The 22,574-nt window shown below is 47.6% G+C and overlaps 1 protein-coding gene across 1 annotated transcript; it reads right to left on the reverse strand.

Annotated features, from left to right (window-relative positions):
* Positions 1-1,139: 1,139 nt before the first annotated feature.
* LOC135820491 (pre-mRNA-splicing factor SYF1-like) lies at positions 1,140-21,700 on the reverse strand. The gene is made up of 24 exons (XM_065333628.1): positions 21,485-21,700; positions 19,388-19,495; positions 18,875-19,243; positions 18,364-18,459; positions 17,823-17,861; positions 17,391-17,435; positions 16,432-16,551; positions 15,888-15,947; positions 14,154-14,238; positions 13,519-13,670; positions 12,889-13,008; positions 12,424-12,600; positions 11,938-12,024; positions 11,011-11,124; positions 8,449-8,535; positions 8,162-8,237; positions 7,322-7,431; positions 6,966-7,069; positions 5,829-5,928; positions 4,806-4,922; positions 4,285-4,336; positions 3,586-3,813; positions 2,259-2,293; positions 1,140-1,328 (listed from the first exon to the last, which is right to left on the reverse strand). The coding sequence occupies exons 1-24, from the start codon at positions 21,515-21,517 to the stop codon at positions 1,293-1,295; spliced, it is 2,550 nt and encodes an 849-aa protein (XP_065189700.1). The 5' UTR covers positions 21,518-21,700; the 3' UTR covers positions 1,140-1,292.
* Between the last annotated feature and the right edge of the window lie 874 nt (positions 21,701-22,574).

Here is a 22,574-nt window from a genome sequence, read left to right on the forward strand (position 1 = left end):
CGTGGGCTGGGGTATGTGCAGATTGTGCAGAAGAGATGCGGAGTTACACATTCTTGTTTATCTACTCTTGATACAGTACTGTCGGGCGCCGAAGAACGGCCAGGCTAGAATTTCACCAATTAAAAAACAAAACAAAAACGTGTAGGCTGGATTTTTTGCAGATAAGAACGGAAACCGTAATGATGTACACTATAAGTATAATCAAGAGTACATAAACCAGAGTGTGCAACTCGGGATGGTTCCTGTGGGAGCGTAATTCGTGCACTACGTCATTTCTGACGGCATGGTAAGCCACAGGTACGGTGAAAAGTTGCGTCACCAGTCGCGGTGGTGCAGTTCAATGAGTTAGTCCTGATTTCGGTTTTTTGAGACGGATAGCCTGGTGACTTTACTTGTCGGTGGATGTACACAGTCACACAAAACACCGAAATCCTGAAACAGGACGTCTAAAATCAAGCAAGCTTGGCTGATTTCCGGGCTATGAAACACGAAAATTTGAGCTGTACGCAAGTCGCGGCTTGGCTGACCTCATCAGGGTGACGTAGTGCACGAACTGCGCTGTTTCAGATCAGATATGCACAGTTGCACACTCTGGTTTATGTACTCTTGGTATAATGTACACTCAGACGTATAACTCTGCATAAATGTACATGTAAGACTGTACCATCGAATAAGAACGAAAGCGACACTGTACTACTGAAGTACATGTACAGGGATTATGATATTCGACCACTCCCTGCTAGACTGTACGCGTCCTGGTGTCGCCCCCCCCCCCCCCCCCCGGGGGCTACTGGACACGAGGCTATGGCCTCCACCACTGTTTCCCCAGGCACCGTCCCGCAAGTAAATGCAATGCGACGAGTGTGGCTTTAAATCGTGAAATGTTTAGGGAGAGGTCCCAGAGGGGCACCTCAGATGGCTGACCGTGCTGGCACCCTGCAATCTCTTGCGCTGGGTTTTGCTTCCGGGCTACCTGTTACCTAATACAGTCACCACTGGCGCTTTTCTGCATGCAAGTGCACGTGCAGGTGCGTGCACACTTGTTCTCACATGTCCTACAATTTAGACTAGCAACATGCCAGCTTGCGCCTGTCGTTTCAGACTGAACAGGGATCAAGTCTGAGCAGGCACATAGAATATACAGTGAAAAGCAGGGATTTCCCCTTCATGTTCCAATGGCTTCAGTATGATTGTATTGTGTGTTTCATGACCAAAAAAGGAAAGAAAACTATGTGTGTCGATTTCAAAATGTTCATATGCGGTGGTGCCATGACAGGAACAACTCAATAACCTCAACTATCCTCATCTCTTGCCAATTTGCCAAAGACCTGCAGGCAGACACACATACACATAAACACACAACGACATACACCATGATCCACACACACACACACACACACACACACACACACACACACACACACACAACACACACACATACGCGCGTGTGCACATACACACGCGCGTGCACACATACACACGCGCGTGCACACACACAAACACACACGGGATATTAAAGCAAAAAGCAGACATACACTAGTAAATGAAGGTATTCTACGGAAAGCAACATGTAAACACACAATGTTACAGTCCAAAGTACGATTATCAAACCGATGATCGTGAGGTGTGTGTGTGTGTGTGTGTGTGTGTGTGTGTGTGTGTGTGTGTGTGTGTGTGTGTGTGTGTGTACAACCTGTCGGAAGGCTACCCTCTTGCCAAAGCATTTTGGAAGTTGGACTAGTTTCGGCTCCACAATCCAGTGTGTCGTTACTATATAGCTTTCATGGCTGAGGTTGTTGGTACGTCTGTTGGCCCTGGGTTCCCAGTACCCAGTTGCCGAGGCTGGTTGGTAAAATAACTCCAATTTTACTTCAAGGTACCAGTGCATCTAGTGTCTGCTTTTATCAAAGCAGCGTGCTGTCTATACTGGTTACCCCAGCAAGTGTAGGGTGTGCATAGGTAACTGTCTTGGCCGTCCTATTCCGATGTACTCCGTGTGGTGTAGACCAGGTGTGCATTGGGGGGTCGATTCACATGGCTTCGCCAGTTGTGTGGATTAGACAGTTATCTGGCGCTTGTCTTGATCTGTTTCAATCAGAATCAGATCCGCTATCGTTGCTATAAAGAGAAAATCTGTGGGTGCACATCCAGTGCATTTGCAGATTTGCGTGCTTCTCTTGCGACGGGCGTATACATGGTACATGGTACATGGTGTGTACATGCACATGTACGTTATGGAATGGCCTTGTAAATCTTACCTCACTGGGAACGGGTTGCTGTGCCAATTCCACAACTGCAGGGCACACACATACATACATGTACATACAGACATGATATACATCATCAAAGAGGAGAGGAGTAGAGAAGACTACAGGAAAAGCAGTGATCTAGCGACTGCTACCGGCAACATGCCAGAGCTGAATCGCCGAGCGAACCACGACATCATCTATCTAACACGTTACTGTATGAGCCATATATATAACGAAGTGCTAATTCTAACGACTTAAGGAGAAATCTATCGTTAAGATATAAATCGTTATACAGAAATCGATACATATACGGTGCTATTGAGCGTTGAGAATGAGTGGCAATCGTTACCTTTGGTACAAGTAAACCAGTCAATTTTAGGAAATTGTTATATATACGCCTCGTTAGAATAATGGCTTCTACAGTAGTATCAGCTATATGCAGGATATGCAACATCTATCCAGGAACGAATTCCCTCGTCATGGTATTGTGGATGCGGTTCAAGAGCGCAGTGTGCAGTGGTGGAGTGTTTCACATTTAGAATCAGCATGATATTCTCTGTTGAATAGGGGTCATCGAAAAATCCGTCCTTGTGCAAATTTGTCTCTGACCCACCCCAACCCCGATTTTTCTTATTATTTTCTATTTTCCCTATCAGCGGATTCCTAGTATTCAGCTCTGAACAGTGAACACACATACATACATGTTCTCAGTTTAGTGTGAGATAATGTCTAACGAGCCCAGGTTCACTGGCTGCACTGCACTGCACTACATGACTAGCACGCACGACTGCATCAGTGACTGTCAAGTATCGACGACGACGTATGGGTCCATAGCCGTGGACTACTCGTACATCATAAAACAGTTGTGCTCGGTGAAATCCGACCCAAAGTGCATATCTGGTGCCCTCAATTTGCACGGCCCTTGACGCCCTGGAAGTGGTACGAATGCTGCTTGATGTACACAATCATGTACAAGTACAGTGATGTAATCAAAACTGGTCCAGGGCGTCAGTTTTGCACTTTGGGTCGTATTTCAGTGAGCGCAACTGTACATCATAGTACTTGTACATGACTGCATGCAGCTCAGTGCGACGCTGACAACAACACACAAAAGTACCGCAGTAGTTGTAACAATCTACAGTGCGACAAGTGAAAGAAAAATCAAAAAATCAAATACCACCAGCGTTCTTGACCACCCACCCCCTTTTCACGAGGAAGGATTTTTAATTTTTCGAAAATTATGGACAACACCATTCCACCAAAAATGAGATTAGATTGTTGTCTCCCCGCCGCTTATTCAAAGATCTGCGCGGAACACAATTTTCTTAGAACCCACCTTTAGGTTTCTGTGCCTCGTTTTGTTCATCGTCATCGTCGTCGTCATCGTCACCCAGTAGGATCTCATCGGGATTCTCTTCTTTGGTGGCCTCCACGATCTCCTTCTCGGTACTGCGCACGAAGAGCAGCTTGCTCTTAGTTACAACCTCTTCCTTGGCTTGCTCAGCCACAGCCTTTGCTTGCGCTTCCAGCGCTTTCATGGAGTCTGCTGCAGCAGTCGTTGGCACTGTAGAAACACGAGAGAAGAAAGCGCAGGTCCAGACAACGCCATTGCAGCTGAAACTCACATCCTAGTGACAATCGTGCTTTTCTTTCCAAAGGACACTTACAACATGTGTGCAAAACAAGCATATGTATAGAGGTTATCCACATGATAGGACCGTATTTTTCGGACTATAAGCCGCACCCAAGTTTTTTTTGTCACGAAATACAGACATCTACCCTGTCTATCACCGTTAATTTGACCATCGGAGTAGAAGTTGCAAGATCTGTTTTCCCCGGGTGAATTACTGGTGTTTTCAGCGCGGTTTATACTCCGGAAAATACGGAACATGTACCTTATCTACACACTCGATGCATGTTTGCCGAACTTTCTACCTCTCTTTCAGGCCGTTTACCACCTCTTCTGCGCGCGTATTCTAAACAAACAAAAATCGGCTGATCATGTTTCAATCCCTCAAGACGGCCACTATCGTACCTTGTTCAGCTTGACCAGCAGCAGCCAGCATCTGTGCAGACATGTAGTTAACCTGCACAAGGGGAACAAGAACAAGAGCAATAAACAATAATTCGACCAACACCAATGGCACGGTTGGTCAACAACATTGTTCCCGACACAAACCCTCCGTAGGTCGCAACGACCAAAGGCCATCCTGATGTACGATGCCATTCACACTCAAAGCTATCCCAAGTGCAGTTTTGCTGTACAGAATGGGCACAGAACTGCCACAGAGTTATCGACAAGGTGCATACAGCATCAGAGAGCAGCTTTATGAGCGCAAATATTTATGCATTGAAAAAGGGTTCCAGAGCATTTTCATAAGCCAAGGACTACTTTACGTGAGGCGTTGGAGAACGGCTTACATAGCTTCGTGGTAGACGTGGCATACATGCACATTCACAACATGGACATGGTTACAAGGCATATGCACCGGTGCATGCGTGCGCGCCCAAGCGCGCGCACACACACACACACACACACGCACGGTGATAACTTACGGAGGTGTTATACTGGGCTTGCACGCTGCGCTTGATACGTAGCAGCTCGCGGTACGAATCCTCATTACCGTGTGCGACCTCAAACTCTTGCCAGTGCTTCCAGTAGTCAGCAGATAACTGTACACATGCACACACACACACACACACACACACACACACACACACACACACACACACACACACACACACACACACACCACACACCCACACACCCACACACCCACACACCCACACACACACACACACACACACACACACACACACACACACACACACACACACACACACACACACACACACACACACACACACACACACACACACACACACACACACACACACACACACACACACACACACACACACACACACACACACACACACACACACACACACACACACACACACACACACACACACACACACACACACACACACACACACACACACACACACACACACACACACACACACACACACACACACACACACACACACACACACACACACACACACACACACACACACACACACACACACACACACACACACACACACACACACACACACACACACACACACACACACACACACACACACACACACACACACACATTGTCTACACACCCTGGGGGTGAAATTGCCCAGGAGCAAGTTTCCACCAAACAAGCATGAAAAGCAGTGCATTGCCATCACACACAGATAGTGGGCACACATGCTGGTACTCACATATTCCACAACACACAGACACACAGACACACATACACATGCACACACATGCAAATACACCCCCCCCCCCCCCACACACACACACACATACACATGCACACGCATGCAAATACACACACACACACACACACACACACACACACACACACACACACACTCCACCCCCCCCCCCCCACACACACACACAAACACATGCACAAACACACACACACACACACATACACACCACACACATCACACACACCCACACCCACACCCACACCCACACCACACCCACACGCCACTGGCACTCACCCGTGGATCTGCCAGCTGAGAGCCGTGCATAAACACAGCGCGTGCACGATCAAACTCTCCCAGTTTGCATTCTAGCTGAGCAAAGCGTACACACATTTTCCTGTACAAAGAAACCAGCAGACGAGGAACAGAACAGAGAAAATGACCGTGAATTGCAGGGAAAACGTCCACAGATGATGGCAGTGAACAAATTAAATCCCTTTAGGTCACGGTAAAACACCTTTGGTTCTCAAGCACTCACACACCCATTTTCAATGCCTGTTAAATATTTACACAGCAGCAATTAGTCGCTTCGAACAGAAGTTTGGTGGAGATAGAGGGCAAATGGCAGTGCATGCAGTGGCACTTGCAAGGCTGCCAGGGAGCCGTTTTACAGTACGCACAATCCAAACACTGCTTTTGTCAAATTCGGTTCCCATCGCCCTTGAGGCACCTGGCTTTTTGGCGCCCACTTGTGTCTTGGTTACATTTGTCACCAACCGCCTCTGCAGCATAAATTGTGTTTTTTAAAGTTTCACCCTTCACTCTGATGATCTGTTTCGGAACAGTGAAGCTGGTCTGTCGAATACATTAGGCCCTCACCAGACTACGTACATAGAACATCCAGTACAAAAATCACATAAAACCTAAAAGGCAACATTTTTTCCACGCCTGCATTCAGACTACACATTTTACATGCAATATACAGGCAACCTTTGACCCTACGCAATTGCGCAAGGGGCCTGGGATGTGTGATAGCAGCCGGCAGTCGTACCCGGGTACAAAGTTTGTACGACTGCCTGGTGAAAGTACGATAAATGCAGGAAAGTTGCCTTGTACAAGGGTTCGCACCCTGCCTGAAAGGATTGGGCAGCTTTTTAGGCTTCCCGCCAGATTCTTGTTGTTGTCTTGGAAACTTCTATGTAAATGTGACTTTAATATAGGCTGTTTTGTACCTAGTCTGAAGAGGGCCTTATGTTCTGAAACGTGCTTGTGCAAGATAACATTGTTTGTGACTTGTATCAGGGTCTAGCTAGCAGCTACCTCTCGAAAATTCACTCCCTCTCAGCAATTGTCACAGACTCATGCAGGAGAATCACATTCTTGTGCATGCATGTGCGCAGGGAGCACAGTCTAAAAAGGAAACTGGGCACTGACCTGGCGCCAGTGTCTGGTAAAACCTCGATGGCCTTCTCATAAATCTGGCGAGTGTGAGTAACGCCAAATATGGACGCAGCTCGTTGGATATAGATGTTGAACATCTGCAGAAAAAGTAAGTAAGGATTCACAAAGCAGACCAGTGAAAGAACAATCGGCACGGGTGTGTGAGAGAGGGGCAGGGGCAGGGAGAGAGAGAGAGAGAGAGAGAGAGAGAGAGAGAGAGGAAGAGAAGGAGGAAGAGAGAGAGAGAGAGAGAGAGAGAGAGAGAGAGAGACCCACTGCGATGTCTTATGCATCAGATGGATGAATACAGAATAGTCGTCACAGCAATACACTTATCACGCTATACCCACCTCAAACTGCTCTGCAGGTAACACAGCAGAGGTGGCACGTTCGTACACGGACATGGCATGACGTCCCATACCATGCTCCTCCTCCATCTTCGCATACAATAAGTAGATGTCTGCAAGAAAACAGCAGAAGACAAAGCACATAAACAAGTTAAAACAACTACATGCACATACATCAAATCAGGCTGGGAAAAAGGCTCATTCAATCAAGCAATTTTCTACCAAGACGAATGCGCAAAACTTCAAAGATCATTACCTTCCCAAGCAGACACCTTTTAATTACAGACATATCCAATCTTAGCACCAACGTTTCTGTCTTTAAAATGCTCCCAACTGTTCTCAAAGCTGCAGGGAGTACCATAAGCAGGTAGACTCCACACATGGGACACATACATCTGGTCGTCAGGGTGACCAACACACTGCACAGGACCGCGTATACATCTGGTCGCCAGGGTGACTGGTCGTCGGGTGACTAACACATTGGAAACTCAGAGCAGTTCCACTGGAATGTAATCAAGACAATGTCATGCGTGGACACTTGTAGAGAGCGTGGACACTTGTAGAGAGCGTGGACAGACTCACCAAGAGTAAATGTCATGCATGGACACTTGTAGAGAGCGTGGACAGACTCACCAAGAGTAAATGTCATGCATGGACACTTGTTGTAGAGAGCGTGGACAGACTCACCAAGAGTAAATGTCACGCATGGACACTTGTAGAGAGCGTGGACAGACTCACCAAGAGTAAATGTCATGCATGGACACTTGTAGAGAGCGTGGACAGACTCACCAAGAGTAACCAATAGAACGGGACCGGACACGGAATGTCAAGGGAGAGACTTACTCTTTGCAAACTTATCCGGGCAGCCGTCAAGACACTGTTCAAACAGATCACGAGCTCTCTCCAGTTTGCGACCACCCTGTAACAAGCAACCAACACAGACAAGCACGCCGCAAGTAAGGCCACTGGCACATCTGTTTGCCTAGCACCTTCCATTGCTGCAGCACAAACATCTTCCACAGACAAGGAACCTCTACCAGGGGAGCCAGAATGGGACAGAGCACTGCTCTGACCTGCCAGCAGTTCGAGTTTGCAAAGTCGTCAGTGACTGTAACAGGGTCTCTACTTACATATCGCTCAAGGAACTTGGTGAGATAAGTGTTCCAGATGTCAAACACGTTGGGCCACTTGAACATGCTCACACCACGCTCATAGATCTGCACACATGCATAGAAGAAATCAAAAAGGAGATGAGAACTTAGAGCATGGAGTCCAAAGCAAGCAATGCTAACACTACATCCACAGAACATCTGCTACTTCTGCACACACACACACACACACACACACACACACACACACGCGCACACGCACGCACTTGTACTTGTACTTGCTCACTGCCAAAACTGGTCACGTGGGTCTCCCCGGGAGAGGGGAGAGAGACCCAAAAGGAATCTTGGAAAGATGACTCAATTGGCCATTGAACCACCCAACGGCCGACACCCCCTGAAATCCCCAAACTAGGGTGGACTTGAAATGATCCCACTTATGGGCTCACCACACCTCAGTAAGTGGGTGAGGACAAGGTGCAGAAAAAGGATTGACGGCATCAGGGTATCCGTCCCGGGATCCAACTGCAGGTACCCCTGCCCCCAGTGAAGGTAATACTTGGTACTAGTGTGGGTGGCTAAACACACACACACACACACACACACACACACACACACACACACACACACACACACCTCAGACCTCAGACCTGTCCACCGCGGAAGCGATGATAGCGAACAGCTATGTTAGACATAGCAACTTGTGCTGGGATTACACCATTCAACAGCTTGCAAGGCTGATGAATTGACCGCCACTAACACACACACACACACACACACACACACACGCGCGCGTGTGCGCGCACAGTCGCACATGTACGTACGTACGCACGCACACATACACACACACACGCACGCATGCACACACATACATTTCAGGTGCATACAGCTGCAGAATTTTCTAGGGCTGAAACGATCATTCAATAACTCCTAACGATCAACCAATATCGTTAACGATCGATATATTGGTTTTATCGATTATTGTCGGCTCTATCGAACACCAGTTTATGAAGAAATTCCATGATGCCTTTGCTACGTTAGAAATTTGTGGCACTGCAATGTTGACATCTGTAGAAATCTGGCTGGTTTTATCAACATGAACTACTCAACTAGAGAATTTCATGTTGTTTCTACAGCGAAGAATCTTGTCATCACCCTCTGGGAACTGCTCTCATCTCCGACTTCTCCCACAAATGAACCGAAAAGGCAAAGTCTTCTCTCCCGATCTCTTTCAAAGCCACAAATCAATTTTACAGCGCTTGAAAGTACATGATTGCACTCGTATTCACTATAGGATGGAGTGCAAGGGCTAGAATACTGTCACTGATATGCATCCATAAAAAATCGTTAGCACTCGTTTTGAGCACTAACGATTATCGATTGCACTCTTAACGATCAATAGGCGAGTTATCGGTATAATTGTTTCAGCCCTAGAATTTTCTTTGAATTTCACGGTTGGCGTAAAGTCAGACTGAGTTTTCCACACCCGTGGGTACACTGCAACCCTCAAGGATCGTGGGTACGCTCAGTCGCTGCCACCCTCAACGATCAAGACGCAGACGCAGCTCCTAAAGCGGTGGGAGGTGAGTAGATCAAACTCACCACCAAAGTTGCAAAAGACCACAAATCCCTGCATCCTTGTTTCCCTCATTCTAGGCCACAAGTTGCTATAATACTTGAAGTACATGTGTATGTAACTATTACCGTACTAGTAACTGTGAGTTGCAGCACAGCTGGAAAAATCATTTAAAAACAGTATGATTTTTTGAATCCAACTGTCTCTAAAACGGGTGACTAGTATTCCTGATACCAAGCCATCCTTCACCAAGCCACCCTTCACCAAGCCACCCTTCACCAAGCCACCCTTCACCAAGCCATCCTTCACCAAGCCATCCTTCACCAAGCCATCCTTCACCAAGCCATCCTTCACCAAGCCACCCTTCACCAAGCCATCCTTCACCATACCCGTACATACTGTATAGGTAAACAGGCCCGCCGGACCCGGACTGCTTGGTCAGGTCATCGCCGGACCAACTTATCGGCCACCGACGTGTGTTGCCTGATCAGGAGGTCATGTTTACCAGCCATATCATACACAAATAATGAATTCAAGAAAGACTATGACATGACTGGACTGATCAAGAATAATCGCTTCCGGTGGTCCTGGGTGTAATGTGACTGTGAACCTGTCTACATAGACTACCGGTACAGGTCAACAATCGTACAACCGGCCGCCGCCGGCTACTAGGTACATGTGCACTTGTACACAGGGCACAACGAGGTTCCTGCCGCTATTCGAGTTTCGTGCACTACAACATTTCTAACAACTAACAACCGGTAGACGTGTTGCCCGAGGGTTGCTTTTCCGACGAAATAACGGTCTGCCTGCTAAATGTCACAACAGTGATACACCTTGCCTACTTTTAGCCTTGAACACCTAACAAAACACCCAACAAAACAGAACAGCAACTGCCCACAGCAACACCATCGACTTCCATCACCACAGCGAGCTGCTGAAAGAGCGGTATAATAGCAGTCATCGAGCACAACACCAAGGCACGATTCTACTAGTACTGTAGCGCTTACCGTGAACGCATCCTCAAAGTAGTTGCTCTCCTCCAAGAACATAGCAAAGTTGATAATAATCTGAGGGCTAGAGATTCCAAGGTCAAGAATGCGATTGTAGACGGCCTTTGTTGTCTGCAAAGATAGTACAATAAGAGGGAGAGAGAGGGGTGGGGGGGGGGGGGTATTTTAGTATTTCGACTGAATATGTGGGTGAAGGAAACATGCATTCTGAACGCTTGTACCTCACTATGGAGTAGATTGTCAAAATCAGTAACAACTAGCTTTGTGTTGTGTATGGACCAGTTGCAGGCGTAATCCTAGATAAGTTCCGTCAATGCTGAACTTGTGGTAAAGGGCCCGAGTGTTTGATAGGCGTGTGTGTGTGTTCGCCTGTCCTGTCCTGAACATTGCCGTGACCGTTTTACGGCAATGTTCAGGACAGGACAGGTGTGTGTTTGCGTGCTTCTCTTGCGACGAGCGTATACATCAGGGTTCTAGCCAAAGGGGGGGGGGGGGGGGGGGGCAGCGCCCCCCTACTCCGTTTGCGCGCCCCCTACTCATTTTTCGATTTTGTGTTTTTTCACGCCATTCAACGAAAACACAGTCGATAGTCACTACTAGAGGGTTCATAAAGGCACATTTGTGAGAGGTGAAGTCAGGGTTCACCCTTCACCCTGTATGTTGCATTTTGCATGGCAAGACAATTTTGGACAATGGAAAAAATGGGTCATGGGGTAACTTTTTCCCATGCCCGCCCCCCTACTATATTGACCTGGCTAGAACCCTGTACATGGTACATGGTGTGTGCATGGCCAGCACACTTCCTAGCTGAGCTGCAAGACTGCAGAGTCTTGCAGCAACATGGTAAGACATAAAGAATGCCATGGCACTAGCATGCCATATCACACCCAGAAAAGGCACAGGGGGAGTGCAGCCAAGCCATACCTGGAATGTTCCAAGACTTTCCTCCAAGTCACAGTGCATCGACCAGAGCTTGAGCGAGCGGAACACGCGATTCTGAACCGGTGCTGACTACAGGATGCAACACAGAGCAACGGATAGCAGCAGGAAAACAGGCAAAAACACAACATACCTCAACCACGAGCACCGCCACCGGCAAGATAAGTACTGTGTTTTCCGGAGTATAGGCCGCACATTAAACACCACTGATTCACCCACAAAAAGTCAATACAGCTTATACTACGGTGATCAAATTAACGGGATAAACAGTGTAGATGTCTGGATTTTGTGACAAAAATCTGGGTGTGGCTTCTGCTCTGGAAATACGGTATCCACAGTTGCCTGAAAAATCTCAATTGCTTTCACACCCGGCGCCATAATGATGTCAGCAAATTCCAGAGTACACATGTAGCCAGCGCAAGACATCCCAGCCCTGCAACAGCAGAAGCCTGCCGTCATCAAACAACTCACCGCATCGTGATACGCAGCACGCTCTTTGGGAGTAGCCGTGGCCTCACGCATGACCTGTCTCGCTCGCTCGTAGTCCTCGGCGCGCACTTCCATTTCGGCGTACTCACACCAGACAGTTGCCAGCTCCTCCACGTTACGGAAAGGTACCTGCACGGCCATCTTGAAGATGGAGCGCGCCTGTAACACCACAGAGAAAACAGGTGGTGATCAGCCATTGATGCAATTGCAACTGTCACAAGAGCCAAACTTCATCTTGTACTGCAGTGTGACGACATACTACCCGATAACAACAACAGCTATGAATCACAGCATGGCACCAGGGCCGCAGATCTGAACAAGCTGGTGTGTGCCCGTAACATCCATCATTGATACCAGTTCCATGTGACATCAAGCACACATCAGGGAAGCTACACACCAACCATCAACACTAGGAAATGAGCCTAGCAAATCCATAAAACAACGTACCTCGTTTAGCTGCTTGTTCGACTCGTAGAACTTGGCAAAGGCCACCCAGAGTGTGTGCAGTTTGCCGGTAGCCTGCTTGGGGTTAACAGTGCGCACTGCCTCTGCATAGGTGTTGATGATCTGCACAACACCACGTGTACACAACAACAGCAAGAGGTTACCCAAAGTCAAGCGCACGCGAGTACCGAGCAGCACAGTAGATCTACAACACGCACCAGAGAGGATCCCAGCCAGCCTCCTTTCCGGAGGATGACCAACAAAGCTGCATCATACACACACTCACCGGAAAGCATCACTCACGCACGCACACACGTACGCACACACACTCACACTCACTGCAAAGCGTAACACACACACATACACGCACACACACACACACACTCACTCACTAAAATGGGAAGCATCATACACACACACATACTGCATGCCAAAAACGCACGCATACGAAAACAGTAGAGCAGTAGGAGTTAGTAGACCACCAGCAGCTATCCGGGGACTGATGAAACAACAAGACTCAACACCAATACCACACGTCTGACTACTCATTTTCTCCTCGTACTCAGTCACACTAGCCAGTGAGCCACACAACTAGCAAGTTGCTGCAAGCCACGGCACAAGAACCGCCCGTACCTCTTTGGGCTTGCCATCAAACAGTGACACACGCTTGTGCCACTCGTGAACATTGTGCGGATTCTGTCGTAACAGCACGCTGTTGAGCAGCAGTGGCCGGCGCTCCATCAGCCGCTCAAAACGTGCCATTCGCAACTCAATGTCAATGTCATCTGCACAAATATAACAAAAAAGAACACACACACACACACACACACACACACACCAGTTGGCTATATGTACTGTCGTGGACATGGAAGTCCGTTGAGAAATCAAGCAGCCACGGGACACTGGCCTTGGAGCCGCGAGCACTGCCAGTCCATTTTGACAGTGTGTACGTAAACTACAGAGCAGGTACGCCGCGCTAAGGCAGTACGGGCGCCGGCCCCCTGTCATCCCACCGCCCTTCAATGTCCACAGCAGTACGTATGCAGGGGCACAGTAAGCCTGAGGTCCGTGCAGAAGCAGGTAATTATACAATGCAGAGATTAACGTAAATCAAGTCAATGCAGAGATTATCAAATGACATGCTCCACGTGGAAATGGCGGTCAGATCAAGCCATAATCGAATAGGGACTCCACTGACAAACACAACGGAGCTATGCAGTCCGTACACATAGAAATCCCTATAGTAGAAGACTGTAGCAATACCGTACCTTCTTCGTCTGCTTCAAACTCGGACGCAGCAGACATTTTCCCTTCAATCATTGTCTCCTCAAACTGAGCATATGCGTCAAACACCTATTTCCGCAGCAGCAAAACAATGGAAACAACGGGCAAAGGCACTGAAAACATTCAGAGACGATGAGTAGGGACATGATGGAATACACATGCTATCTACATGTGCAACACGGAATTAAGCACCACTGTATTGGTGCTGTGCTATAGCTTGGAGACTGAGCTTATAATTTTTCATCCATCTGGTACATGTACATTGGTTAATTTGTTTTATTCCCGTAGCTATGCAGAAGACGTTACTTCAGTAACGTCTGGCGCTAGCCAGGGTCCACACAGCTTTAATTGGGTGTTTGTTTGTGTGTTTGTTTGTGTCACGCCTGGCGCTATCCGTATCTGACGGCAAAAAAGCATAGGATGTTATAAATTTTTCAATTCTCCTTTTTTCTTCAGGCATATCCTGGGATTCGAACCCGCACTATCGCCCTACATGCATTCCCCCATACACTTCGCATTCATACCCATTCTTCCAAGTTGCTTTATGTTATTATCTTGCGTTTGAAAGCCCTATTTGAATATTGCGGGCAGCTGTATGTGGCCAGCTGTGTTTGATGGTACGGTACGGGAGACGGTGTCGTATTACCCTCGATCGTACCTGTCCCATACCTATCCCCTACCGTACCGTGCCATCAAAGACGGCTGGCCACAATGCATATTCAAATAGGGCTTTCAAATGCAAGATCACAATGTGAAACAACTTGGAAGAATTAGTATGTATGCGAAGTGTATCGGGGGATGCATGCAGGGCGCGCGATAGTGCGGGTTCGAATCCCAGGTTATGTCTTACAAAAAAAGGAATTTTTAAAGAATTTATAACATCCCTATGCTTTTTTTTGTCTAGGTCATCAAGGCAAAAAAGCATAGCGTAGGGCCCTGAGCTTCCAAGCTCTCTCGTTATACCAGAAGCACAAACTTTCCCAGCAGGTACCATGAATGCAGTTTCGTACTTCCTGCTACACTGAGGGTGCACTTTTTATGTGGGGGATCACAGATTTGCCCCACGACCTGTACTGTGTGTATGTGACACTGTGTGACGTCAAACATGCACGGGCATGATCCGTACACTTCTCTATTAAAACAAAAGCCCTGCACTTGTAATGTGGAGACTGCGCATGTATATCTTCAAAGCCCTCTTGGAGTGCGCTTATAATAGAGACTGGGCTTCTACAAGAGATTGCGCTTGTAATAATAATACAGTATAATGTAAAACGGCCAATTTTGGTGCGTAAAAACAAAAAAAGGCCAGACACACGCGTTTGCTTTCAGGTCATGTGCATCTTAATCTCTTCAATTATTGCATAAGATTGCTACACACTTTGATCCTAGAGGGTGGTGGCGTTCCCACGGCGGATGCGGAAAACTCGGCTTCCAGCCGAGTCTCACGCGAACCGTGAAATTTATTATTTTTTATTGCTACACATTGCACTGAACACCTGGTCACACAGTAGGCAGTTATTCAGCTCACAGAGAACGATCTGACACAGTTTTGCACGAAAAGCAAAACGGCAGCATATTAAAAAATCAGTATCTACAACACACGTTTGTGATTGCTGGATCATCTACATATGCCAGATGTGCCCCCCCCCCCCCCCCCTCCACACACACAGGCTTGCCAGGATCACAGTCAAGTCATGCCAGGCTGTGTTCGTTCTTACCTGACCAAAATCTCGTGCCGTCATCACTTTGGATATTGCCTCTTCATAAACGTCGCGAGCCTAACCATCACAGCAACAACAGCAGCAACAACAACAACAATAACAACAACCTTATACAGTGTGGTGGGATGAACTGGGGTGGGGATGGACTGGGTGATGGACTGGGGGATGGACTGGGTGATGGGCTGGGTGATGGACTGGGTGATGGACTGGGGGATGGACTGGGTGATGGACTGGGTGGTGGACTGGGGGATGGACTGGGTGATGGACTGGGTGATGGACTGGGGGATGGACTGGGGGATGGGCTGGGTGATGGACTGGGGGATGGATTGGGGGATGGACTGGGGGATGGGCTGGGTGATGGACTGGGGGATGGACTGGGGGATGGACTGGGGGATGGACTGGAGGATGGGCTGGGGTATGGAGTGGGGGATGGACTGGAGGATGAACTGGGTGATGGACTGGAGGATGGGCTGGGGTATGGACTGGGGTATGGACTGGGTGATAAACTACTAATAAAAGATAGACCGGGTGATGTACTGACCTTCTCAAACTGTCCACTACGTGAGTGATACTGCGCAAGTGCACACCACAACGCACCGGCTTCGTTGGTGAAGCGATCGAGACCACAGCGAATGATGTTCTCCACCTTCAGGTCCTTGACCTGACATAGGAAAGAAGCAGGTAAAACAAAGCACAGCATCTCTGCACACACATACACTGTGCAACAAGACAAGTGTCCACCAGCAACGCTATTCATACTTCACTATCACCAACAATAGAAGACAATTGCAAAGAGCAGATCACGGGTATCGGAGCAAATTCACTTCCAATAACCCTGCTAGAAAGGTCAGAGCAAATGCTGCCATGTATTTGAAGCAATCAGAAACAAATTAATCGCGGCATAACTAGCAGCACACAATAGCCTGTTCGCCAATTACCGGTAGTCACTTTACACATTTGAAACTCGGGTATTGAGCCAATAATAAATGTAGAAAGGAAAAGGACAAATGGAAACGAGTTTCGAGCAACTCTCCATCACTGTAACCAGATACTATTATGCAGTCAGAAAGTGCATCAGAAAGTGCAACAACTAGGAATGTCTCAGTACTCTGTCAGTTTTGTGCCTAGTTGTTGCACTTTCTGACTGTATTAGTATCTGGTTACAGTGATGGAGAGTTACTCTAAACTCGTTTCCATATGTCCTTTTCCTTTCTACTTTACACATTGTGTTGATTTCTAAGTTCCAAAATGGAGAACAGACTATAGTGCACACATACAAGTAGAATTTAGTACATGGATGAAGGCACACACACAGGGTACACACACACACACGCACACACACACACACACACACACACACACACACACACACACGGGTACACACAAGGGTACACAGGGCACACACACACACACACACACGGTACACACACGGTACACAGGGTACACACACGGGTACACACGGGTACACACACACACACGCATACAGCTAAAAAAGTGTACCTTGTCGGGGTTCTCTGACATCAGGCTGCACAGCTCCTTCCACAGCTACAGTGACAGTAACAGCAACGGCATGTACACCACCATAGAAATGAATACAGTCCACCTCACAACATTAGTTCTGGGTCATGAACGCACGCACACGTATACACCACACACATACATACACACACGCACACGCACACACGCACACATGCACAAACACGCACACATACAAACACACATACACACACGTATGACGTCACTATTTCCACAAAAGCGACGAAAGAGTAGTAACATTTCCACTTAAACTCGCCCGAAGGGTGCCCGGTAGACCGAAGTGCATGTACCTTCGGGGTCCGGATAACCGAGGTATGAGTGTACTTGCATAGTCTCTCTACACTGGAGAAGGATAGGATCACGCACAAGACGGGTCCCCGGCCTGCACAGACTTACCTGATAGTGTGACTTGCCATGCTTGGACGTAAACTTTTCCTGGACAAAATGGGCAGAAAAAAAGAAGCAGTCAGCATAGGAAGCAGATGTGGATATAAGGACGGTTCTATTTTGCAAAAGCACGGTACAGGCAGAAAATTGGGTATTTTTTCCACATCATTTGATAGCTGGAGTCAAGAAACTGACGATGAAACTTGTTTTCCTCCAAGTGCAGTATAATTGCAAAAAAAGCAACATCGAGACTGTACAGGGTACTTAAGCAGTATTGAACAACCTAAATATCCAGGATCTACTCAATGGAGACAAATCCTTTTGTTTTTTTGGCTCAGGTTGTTGGTCACTAATGGACCCCTATTCAAGGACTGCCACTGCATAGATGGACGTCACATGTGGAATGAAGAGATTGTAAGGTGCACACAGTGTTGAAAGTTGAAACACACCTGAAATCGCCTACCCAAGAAGAGGATGCAAACACAAAGTTAGTACAACGATCTAGTCACACGCAACGATTGCAGCAGAAGTAGCGGCAGCAGCAGCATACCTCATTCAACAGATCAGCCAGCTTCAATGCAGCCTGGTCCAAGCGATTGATCGACTTGAGGTAATCTACAAAGTCCTCACCGTTCTCTGGGAAAAACTACAATGGCACACAACAGAAACAAATACGGGAATAAAAAAAGGGTGAAAGACATGCCAACAACAACCATGCCATTGCTAAGCAATTTTCATCTTGGATGTTCCAGGGCCTTCTCATCAGAAGAATCACAGGCGAAGGAAGAGCTGTGATTGCCATACGCACGTACTAGCACTAGCACTAGCACAAACACCCACACACGCACACACACACACACACACACACACACACACACACACACACACACACACACACACACACACACACACACACACTCACATGCACATGCACACTCACACACACACACACACACATACACCCACCGCACACACACGCACACACACACACACCCACCGCACACACACGTACACACACACACACACACACATGCGCGCGTACGACCATCCCAAGCACTGACCTTCAAGTAGCGGCGGTAGACACGCATCCCCGTGTCTGGTATGTCGTAGCTGCGCACAAACTTGAGGTAGAGCGGCCACACACGGTCATGCTGTGTCAGTGCCAGTGAGCGCAGGGCACGGTCCAGCGTGTGCCTGGTGCGAGTCACCTGACGCTGGTCCATCAGGAACTGGCAGTAGTCGAGCCAGATGCGCGGCATCTTGTGCAAGAACACTAGGCAGCGCTCAAACGCATTGTTGACCTTCTCAAACTCCGGGTCGACGATCACTTTGCTCTTGGCGTGTAACCGGCGGCGTTTCAGGTAAGCGTACCATAGCTTGTAACTGCCGGGCAGCTCCTTGACTGCACGTTCATAGATCAGGTTGACAGCCTAGTCAAAGAACAGCAGCACGCGCACCACCAGCATCAGTGAAAACAACCACAACAGCAGCACACATGTTGAAAGAGTATAGTCTAGCCTGCAGAGTCCACCGCCCATACCACATAGTCCGGTCTCGACCTCCAAGAAGCTTACCTGTCTGGGGGCCTTGCGGCCCACTTTGTGTTCAATGTAGCGCAGCCATGACTTAAGGTGGTAGGGGTTGCGAATGATATCCTCCTCGAACGGGATGTCGTCCTCTTCCTGAAATCCAGAAAATCGGAGAAAGAGAGCAGCGGTTGAGTAGACTTCACCCACAGCTACATACGTGCATAGTTACAGTGCTTCGACAACACCAGCAAGAGTATGCAACCTCCTAAGAGTGTGCAATGGGGAGTCGCTTGGCTTGGCAGTAGGCAGTCATCGCCGTGGCTAGTTGAGATCACAACAAGCTAAGGAGCAGCCCAAAAATATCGATTTTTCACGAAACAAATATTCTCTTTTTCTGGGTGGGAGGATGCCAACCAGTTTCGTTTCCGAAATCAACACATTCCTGACGGTACAGTTGCAAGTGTATGCTGTTGAGATACATGCACCTGAACATGTCACCAGCAATTCCTAAGTTTGGGGTGAGCGAGGGGTTTCAGCTGAAACTAAAATAACTCACTTCATGAAAAAAAAACCTTGATATTTGATAAGCTCGGCATGCCCGTCCAAACACACACAACAGAGAACAACGAGCAAGCCAAACATGCCAGAGCAAAGAAAAAGACAAACTGTCTCAGTTGAGCACAACGAGTAGAAGAGAGCAGAAAACCAATACCTATCAAAGCTGATCCACGGAAAGGTGAGAACTAACATCAAAAAGTAACACGCACGTGAGCAGAGAGTATAAGCGCCACAAGTCTTCACCAACAGAGATTCAATCGGGTTGTGCACTCTTTGAGGAGGTGCATACTTGTGACACGTGTACCACTATACATACATGTCCATATACAAGCCTTGCAGCGTCGCTTATGAGTTAACCAGGTCGGATGATGACATCATCCATCACAATGTGCCCTCCACCTTGTGATATGCTGTCACTATCATACCTGGCATATTACACTGATATGCTTTCACTACTTTTCTACCATTCAAATATTCCCTCCTTGCATTTGCTGTTATGTAATTGGGCCTGTAACCCGTTTGTACTTGCGAATTCCAAAAAATCATACCTGGTATATTACACATGTGCAAGAACTGACCATAGAAAAAGCAGTCGGCAAGTTCAGCACACAGTTCAATCTTCAACAGTGCAGCTCACACTTGTGCCCCCCCCCCCCCCCCAAAACACACATATACCCCCCCCCCCCCCACATACACACACATAACGTACATATCCACACATGTGCGTGCAATGTGCATGCACATACACGCACAGACACCGACACCCGCATGCACAGACAAACAGAGAGACAGATAGATAGACACATGCACAAGCATGCACACAACTAGAAATTAGAATGAAAGACAGTGGTCTGCTCATTGGTCACTGACTTCCTGTTGCATTTTTGAACTCCATGGGCAATTATTGAATTTGAAGGCCACGTTTGCGCAAGAAACGTACACTGTCCAGGACCAGCAGAGTGTTTGATTGGTCTGGCTATACCACAGCTATTCATACAATTTGTGTATGATATGGCGTGTACACATGACCCCCTCTGCACAGCAGGCAACACCCGTTGGTGGGCAAAGAGCTGGTCCGATATCTACCTCCACACTGAGGAGCTCTCAGTGAGCGAAACAGCCGTCTGGAGGATATGGAACATCTATCCAAGAACGAACTTCCTGGCTATGGTGTGGCGAATGTGGGCCAAGAGTGCAGTGTGGAGAGGTGGACAGTTTTTAACTATTTTCAAATGAGCTTTTAGTGGCTTCAAAAAGTAGATGCGACGTTTATGTTACGTGCACGATACTGGTACATTCTGCAGGTTTATAGTGTAGCATAAGTCAAAATTCGACTCGGTCTTCAAGTTGTAGAATATAATCGCACCCGTTTTGAACTGTGCTTTTGCAGATGTCGATACATGCATTCATGTATTCAGTGACCCATCTGAGCATACAATGTGGACTACTATTGTATACTCTTTCGTGATAACATTACTCTGTTAGAGAGATCCCTAAAACACTTCACCCCACTGATTCAATTCTATCCTAAAGTATTGCAAAGGCATGGACTAGTAACAAGAAAAATTGAAGTGAAAGTCGTACCAATGTAATGGAGTGGACGTCCACGTCGGGCATTCTGGCGGATGGTTACTACCGGCGCATTCTCATCAGCAAACGAGTTGATCGCAATGCTCAACAAACGCCTTCTTCAGGTACAGATTTTCTAGTACAGAGTGACGAGAGTATGGAAACGTGAGTCTGGGCTGCTTAGGAAACGTTCAAATTTGTTCAACATTGGCTTTAGAAAATAGGCATTGACTTTTTTCTGGGATTTGCGATAGGGTTATCGAATTTTTTACGTTCGATTGATGAGATCGCGGCGCGGGCGCGTCTGCGCCATTTCTAGTTGCTATGGTCACTATGGATTGCACGGGTACCGGGTACGCGCGCGCCGCGGGCGTACTTGAATGATTTCGAATGGGCTTGAAAGTGATATTAATTATTATTGAAAGTGATGACGTCAAAACGGCCAGGGAGTAGTAAGTTGACATCAGATTTCTATTTTTGGATCCACTATACTAAGGTGTGACTTTGCTATTGCCTAAGTATGTGGGTGCATAGCATTAGCAACCCACTCATGTCGCATGCAGGTGTGACTTTTATTTCGCCACCAGTTGTAACCCCGCCCCCAGTAGCCAAATCAGTCAGTTTCACTGGCTACATCACCATGCTGTGGGTAAGACCGCTTGTTGAAATGTGCTTAGATCCATACAAAAACTGGATCCAAGTGGATCCAGTTTTTGAATTTTTGAAATTGTGCTATGCTGTGACGTAGCACTTTCAAGCCCTATTAATATATATGTGCTGTGTCCAGGGAGTCGTCAAATACCCCCTAGCCTGCCCGACTCCCTAGATCCCTGGCCGGCCTGCATTTTATAATGGGCATTATGACGTGTGATCATGTGAGCACTCTTTTTTTGGCTTTTTTGGGGGGGGGGGGGGGGTAGATGATAGATCTACCAGGCAGTAGCATACAGAATGCCATGCTTTGTTGTGTGTGTCGCCATCAGGTTTATACGACTCCCTTCTGGTCGCCATTCTATTCCGGATTTCAGTGAAACTTCAGTATGTCAGTAGTACCACAAAGGGCCATACACATCAGTACTTTACAGCCTGAGGAGTGAGGTACTTT

This window comes from Sycon ciliatum, chromosome 1 (genome assembly GCF_964019385.1).
Source record: "Sycon ciliatum chromosome 1, ocSycCili1.1, whole genome shotgun sequence".
NCBI classification, from domain to species: Eukaryota; Metazoa; Porifera; class Calcarea; order Leucosolenida; family Sycettidae; genus Sycon; species Sycon ciliatum.

Coding starts and splice junctions, on each gene's coding strand:
- LOC135820491 (XM_065333628.1), bottom strand. CDS start 21,517: ATGCCCGACGTGGACGTCCACTCCATTACATTG. Junction 15,948..16,431: donor GTAGTGGACAGTTTGAGAAG/GTCAGTACATCA, acceptor TGTGATGGTTAG/GCTCGCGACGTTTATGAAGA. Junction 12,025..12,423: donor GTGCTGCGTATCACGATGCG/GTGAGTTGTTTG, acceptor TGCATCCTGTAG/TCAGCACCGGTTCAGAATCG.